Source organism: Benincasa hispida, chromosome 5 (genome assembly GCF_027475165.1).
Source record: "Benincasa hispida cultivar pf3 chromosome 5, pf3_genome.v1.1, whole genome shotgun sequence".
In the NCBI taxonomy this organism is placed as follows: domain Eukaryota; kingdom Viridiplantae; phylum Streptophyta; class Magnoliopsida; order Cucurbitales; family Cucurbitaceae; genus Benincasa; species Benincasa hispida.
In genome coordinates this window covers 28,154,900-28,161,924 of record NC_143482.1, presented here as the reverse complement: position 1 = coordinate 28,161,924, position 7,025 = coordinate 28,154,900, and the positions used below count along the sequence as shown (strand labels likewise).

Here is a 7,025-nt window from a genome sequence, read left to right as displayed (position 1 = left end):
TATGCAAAATAACATTTAATTTATTAATTATAATAAAGAAGAAGAAAAACCCAACCCACCTTTAGCAATGGAAGCAACAGGAGCTCGTGCTGATAACGTGTTGTGAAATTGTGGAGCACGACAGGAACATGGATATGGAGAAAATATAATATAATAATAATAATAAATATAATATAATATAATATAAAATAAAATAACCAAAATCATAAAATACCTAAAATTATAAAATTGGAAAATATGAAAATTAATGGAATCTTGAAGTGGATTTCTCGCCAATGTACATTCTTTTGAGATCCACCAAATGCCACTATTTATAGACAAAGTGGCAAGACGAATTTGAACTTACATGGACACCAAATATGAATTATTACAAAGCACATGGACAATATGAAAAGTGAAATGTGACTTTTAGGACACAAAGAATTAGACATCTATTTTTGTGATATTTATGATAGGCCAATTGTTTGTTACTCTACTATTTTTCGTGCATAACCTTGACCGAAAGTTTGAAAATCAATTTCGACCCAAACCGTTAAAGAGCGCCATAGCTTCATAATTTCAATAGTAAGTAGGAAATTATTAAATAAACATTTGATAATATTTCTTTTTATAATTAATTTCATTTTGAATATATTTGTATAAAGTCATCTCTATATTTGTTCACACAGCTTTGATAAACAGTCTAAAAAGATTTTCATGAACAATCAAATACTTATTCTATGAAATAATTATTGGAATAAAATTAGATTGGTAAATATATTTGAAATATTTTATTTATTCTTAAAAACAGTTGTACCTAACAATTTAATAATAAAAAAACATAACTTTTATATAAGTTAAAAAGGGATTTTCAAAAGATAGAGAAATAAGGAAAATTATTTACATAAAATAACAAAATTTAATCTTCTTTGATAGAGGCTAATAGAAATCTATCAGTGTCATATAAGTGATAGAAACTGATAGAAGTCTGTCATTAATACTATTAGTGATAGAAACTGATACAAGTCTATCACTGAAAGATACTGGTAGACGTTGATAGAATTTTATCAGTGTCTATCAGCGATAAAAATCGATAGAAGTCTATCAGTCATAGAGGTTGATAGAAGTCTATTAGTGTCTATCAGTGATAAAAATTTATAGAAGTCTATCATTGATATTATAGCGATAGAAGTTGTTACAAGTCTATCACTGATAAACACTGATAGCAGTCTAGTAGTGTCTATCAGTGATAGAAATTGCTCGAAGTCTATCATTGACAGAGGCTGATAGAAGTCTAACAATGATAGAATTTGATAGAAGTCTATCATTGATACTATAATGATAGAAACAAAATACAAGTCTATCACTGATGAACGCTGATAAAAGTCTATTAGTGTCTATTAGTGATAGAAATTGATAGAAATGCATCATTGACCGAGGATCATAGAAGTATATCAGTGTCTATCAATATTAAAAACTGATAGAAGTCTATCATTGATACTATAATGATACAAATTGATACAAGTCTATCATTGATGAATGCTGATAGAAGTCTATTAGTGATAGAAATTTATAGAAGTCTATAATTGATCGAGGATGATAGAAGTATATCAGTATCTATCAATATTAAAAACTGATAAAAGTTTATCATTGATACTATAATGATAGAAATTGATATAAGTCTATCATTGATAGACACTGATAGAAGTCTATCAGTGTTTATCAGTGATAAAAATTGACAGAGGCTGATAGAAGTCTATCAGTATTTATTAGTACTATAAACTAATAGAAGTCTATCATTGATACTAGAGTGATAGAAATTGATACAAGTCTATCACTGATAGACGTTGATAGTAGTGTCTATTAGTTTTTTTATTTTTTTATTTTTTTTTATTTCTTTAAGTAGTTTGATATTTTTTCTATTTATGAAAATTTTCCTACTTTTTTATACTTTAATATATAGTTTTATTACACTTCAATTAAATAATTAAGACATAAATGATCTAGCTATTATTTATAACAAATTCCAATTAACCAACTGTAACGCCCGGATCCTTAAACCTTATGATCCGACTGCTACGACATGCATACTTAGACTTTTCTATCATGAGATGAGTTTTGGTTGAAATTTCAAAGAACATATCTAAATTTTATTAATTAGATAGAAAAACTATATAGAAATTTATTTATCAAAACACCAGGATCCATAAAACATTAGCGTGGTGGTACAAAATGCATGTGCCTATAATAGTGAGTTTGATGGTTGGCCATTTGAGCGACGTCCAACTCTGCCCTCTACGCTGTGTTCTTACCTACAAAGTCTGTAAAAATATAGGATGAGTACATAATATACCCAGTAAGTAGTTCTCACGTAGGGTAGTGACCAAATGCACAATCACAAGCAACATGTCATGAAAACATATGATTGGGACCGAAAACGTATAATAACATGTGGTGGTCGGTTATGCTTCCAACATAAATCTCTCCGCCCTGATAGGAAGATGAGGACCTAAGCGAAACTAACCCATCTGATGATTAGCGGGTCATGCAGTCAGTAGGGCCAGAGTCGCATCCAACATCAATCATTAGCATAAACGTTATGCTTCCAACATAAATCTTTCCGCCCTGATAGGAAGATGAGGACTTAAGCGGAAACTAACCCATCTGATGATTAACGGGTCATATAGTCAGTAGGGCCAGTGTTGCATCCAACATCAACCATTAGCATAAACGTTATGCTTCCAACATAAATCTTTCCGCCCTGATAAGAAGATGAGGATTTAAGCGGAAACTAACCCATCTGATGATTATCGGGTCATGCAGTCAGTAGGGCCAGAATCGCATCCAACATCAACCATTAGCATAACCATAAGATTAGACTGGAAGCATAACTTACACCTAATTAAAACTTGGTTTTAACGTAATCGTGAACAAACATAATGCATGGGGTCCCTTGTAGAGAAACGTGTTCTAAACATGTAATGCAATATAACAATTAACATAACCATGCAATATAATAAAGGTACACTACCATAGAACATTTAAAGAGAGGGTGAGATAAACTACTTACCTTGACTGTGATCTAATTATTCCTTATTATTCTTTATGATTTTATCACCAGAGTTTTCCCTTTTTAAATCAAAAGAAGAAATTTGGGCAGCACTTTACCCGAGCTTTTCTCTTTTAATCTTCACAGAACTTCCTCACTCACACTTACTTTTTCACACGATACTATGTTACTGAGATTTGTTTGAGAATGGGTTAAATCTTCGGCAAAGGGTCCTATTTATAGTAGTTTTCAGCTCTTCTCAGTGTGACAAATCATCGTACAGGTGGCTTCTTTAAAATTACTTATGGTTTATGGATTTCTCTCAATAAGACACCTAATTTTGGCTACGTTTGCCCTTACGTCATCATTCTTTGTTTGTATTCAATTTTAGGGGTTTTCCATGTATAATCTATAAGATCGTGGCCAAATTCAACGCATAATTCGCGCTTTTGTCCAAATCTCGCTCACTCTGCTCTTAAATTCTCGCTCTCTCCCGTTTTCTCGCTAGGAATTTACTCTGGAGCTTTCTTGCTGGAAATCCCGCTCTCTCCACTCTCGCTCTCAAATTTTCTCTTCCGCCTCGCTCTCTCCAGCTTTCTCGCTCTCGCTCTCTCTCTCGTTCTCGCTCTCGCTCTCGTTCTCGCTCTCGCTCCCGCTCCCGCTCCCGCTCTCGCGCGCTCTCGCCCCTCTCGCTCCTACTCTTTCCTACTGTCTCGCTAAGAATAGCTTTCTTTACTCTCGCTCTCTCCAACTTCCTTGCTACAATTCTCGCTCTCTCCAATTTTCCTTCAATCTCGCTCTCTCCAGGGATCTCGCCAGCCTCAATCTCGCTAGCATCGCTCGCTGGGTTTCTCGCTCTCCAATTCTTCCTTCGATCGCGCAGCTCCCTTCTCAGAATCTCGTTTTCTCCAGTTTTCTCGCTGGTGTGGCTCTCGCTCTCTCCCAGTTTCTCGCTCCTCTTATTCATTATCTTTTGGATAATGAATAAATTTCCAATTTCCAATTTATTTATTTATTATTATTATTATTTTTTTCTAAATTTCCACCCCTTTAAATAAAATTTCGTCCTGCTTATTATTTGATATTTAATTTCCTATATGCGTACAGATCTGGGTCGTTACGCCAACCAAATACACTTAATAAATCCACGTTTAACATATTAGAATTGAAACACGTAGACTTATTAACAAACTCATACATATCACAATCTAAACATATGTTTACAATCTCCAAAACTTTAAACAATAAATGTGAAACATAATATGATTATCATTTTTCTAAGTAGAAACACTCCAATGGTATTCACCGACATACAATGTTGACATATCATCAAAAAGAAAAATCATACAACACGATTTGTAAGTTGTGTCACGAAATCATCAATGTTGTCATCAGAGGTTTGATCTTGGGCCGCAAGCTTCATCCACTTAGTTGCATTTTGTCTAATCTCAAGGCTTTTCTTTCCCTCCATAACTTTCCTAATACACAACTCAATCTCTTGTCTCCTAACAATCCCATTTTGCTTTGGATTAACCCTCACACCAATCTTCCACACATCCTCCACAAACTTGGCATTAGTCATTTGGTCAGTCCATTGAGGCATTGATACCATGGGAACCCCACAAGTAATAGCCTCTAAGACTGAGTTCCAGCCACAGTGAGTGACAAAACACCCAATTGATTTGTGAGCCAAAACTTGGACTTGGGAGCACCATTTCACCACCATCCCCATCTCTTTCGTCTCTTCAAAGAAGGCTTTTGGAAGCATATTTTGGGCTTCAGGCTCTTTAATGACCCAAAGGAATGTTACGTTGGCTGCTTTGAGGCCCCATGCAAGTTCTTCCATTTGATCATCTGCCAACTTCGATACGCTTCCGAATGACACGTAAACCACGGAGTTGTTATTTTTAGAGTCCAACCACTTTATTATTTTTTCTTCTTCACTTGATTTTATTAGATCCATTCCGTAATTGTGGTCATTCTTCAACCTTTTGTCTATGAGTATAGATGGAACTGTTGGTCCTACTGTCTTGAATGGTACGTACCTCTGCATCCACTCTAGTACCTATATTTATTTAATATTTTTGTAAGTTTTTTTTTTCTAATTTTAATTTATAAACAAATGTTTGTTTAAAATTATTGAAGTTTCAAAGTTGTATTAATCTATTAATGTGTCTATTGTTGAATCTATGCAGAGAAACTTTTAATTAGAAAGATAATTATAACAAATAAAAGAAAAATTGTTATTGTGGAATAGTTAAAACATTTTACAATATATATATATTTGAAATCTTACTTTCTTTTTTAAAATTTTGTTAGATAGGTACTTATTTATTTTTTAGGAATATTTAAAAATTTAAAAATTAAGGATTTTTTTGGAAAATCAGGTACCTTTTCTTTTTAAGTCTTTGAAAATTGTGCTTGTTCTCACACTATTGAGTTTTATCTTTCTCAAAGAAATATAAAAATATTTAGCTAAATTTAAAAAACAAAAACTTTAAAAGTTTGCTATGGCTTTTGAAAAGTAAGAAGAAAAGTCTGAGAGAGATTAAGGAGAAAGGTAAGTGGATTGAACTTACTTGTGGCTCCAAGGCATGGAAAGTGTTGATGAACATCCAACGAGGGCGGTTAGAGAACTGGTGAATCATGGAGCTAAGAAAGACTGGATATTGGCGTGGATTTTGTATGAGTGAAGGAAAGTCAGTGATTTGAAGAAGTGGGAGGGCAGGAAGAGAAATAGGGGTTTCGTCAGGCATAACATTTGACATCTTCAGCCAACCACGGTTTATGTGATAAAAAATGGCATTAACAGCACACGATTCAGTGAAGAAGGGAGCCCCAGAGAGGCCAAATCCAGCAGCCACATCCAAAACCCAAGGGATGAGAGAATCATACACAACACAAGCAATTGGAGAATTGGAGATCTGACGTTGGTCGAGCAAGTTCCCTAAGTGGAAGCAAATGGAGGTCTTCACACGTTGCATATACGACTCCATCGGCTCGGACTCTGGATCTCCCCCTTTGTAGGGGACTCGAGGCCTGTACTCCACCTCGATCTTCATGGACGAGTCGCCAACGCCCATGTCCCTGTGTTTCTTGTGGTCAGTGATTTCATGGGTGTTGAGAACATGTAAGACAGTAACCTTAAGTCCTTTCAAGGCAAGGCTTTTGGAGAATTGGAGGATGGGGTTTATGTGTCCTTGTCCATCTGGAAAAGGAACAACCACTATCTCTTCTTTTTTCCCTTCTCCCATTTCCATCTATTCTTCAATATACTTTGCTTCTTATTATTCTTTCCCCCTCTTTTTGTAGTCGCACATCCCAACCTCATTTTCCCTTCTCCTTTCTATTTTCACTAATAAACAAACCTACCACATTTCTTCCCATGACTTCTTTAAAATAATCATATCAACACGTGATTACATTTTTTTTTTTTATTCTTTTCTATTTATTTTTTGAATTTACTATAACCATACATCTTTCTATTTAGTGTTTCAACTCTCATTATTTAGTGTTTCAAGAAGAAGAGAAGTGAGAGGAGAGAGAAAGTCAAAAGAATTAGAGAAGGGAAGACAGAAAATTGTTGAGAGGAGAGAAAAAATCACCCTATCTGACATATCATCTTATTTTAACTTTAAACTAATCTCAAATTTAACGGTGGGATTTTATTTGAGTTTTTTTAAAACATAATGATTACGATTAAACCTTTACAAGCATGGGAATTAAAATAGAAAAACTATAAGAATACAGGTACCAAAATAACATTTTAAAAGGTGTCAACTTATTAATAAAATCATTCAGTTTAAGATTTGTATGCAATTGTCATTTGTAAAACTCCAATTCACTGAAGTATCGACCAAGTTGAGATCTGCATGCAAGAAAAAGATCTATGGTTCACATCTCTCACTTCTAATGTACTAAAAAAAATATATGTTGTCAAACTAAATATAATTCAATTGGTATCCGAGTGTGCTAGTAACTACAAAGTCTATGATTC

General features: G+C 34.0%; 1 protein-coding gene across 1 annotated transcript; it reads right to left on the bottom strand.

Annotated features, from left to right (window-relative positions):
• Positions 1 to 4,159: 4,159 nt before the first annotated feature.
• On the bottom strand, positions 4,160 to 6,393 carry LOC150036015 (mogroside I-E synthase-like). The gene is made up of 2 exons (XM_090313758.1): positions 5,608 to 6,393; positions 4,160 to 5,093 (listed from the first exon to the last, which is right to left on the bottom strand). The coding sequence occupies exons 1-2, from the start codon at positions 6,286 to 6,288 to the stop codon at positions 4,371 to 4,373; spliced, it is 1,404 nt and encodes a 467-aa protein (XP_090169884.1). The 5' UTR covers positions 6,289 to 6,393; the 3' UTR covers positions 4,160 to 4,370.
• Between the last annotated feature and the right edge of the window lie 632 nt (positions 6,394 to 7,025).

Coding starts and splice junctions, on each gene's coding strand:
- LOC150036015 (XM_090313758.1), bottom strand. CDS start 6,288: ATGGAAATGGGAGAAGGGAAAAAAGAAGAGATAGTGGTTGTTCCTTTT. Junction 5,094..5,607: donor TCCATGCCTTGGAGCCACAA/GTAAGTTCAATC, acceptor AAATAAATATAG/GTACTAGAGTGGATGCAGAG.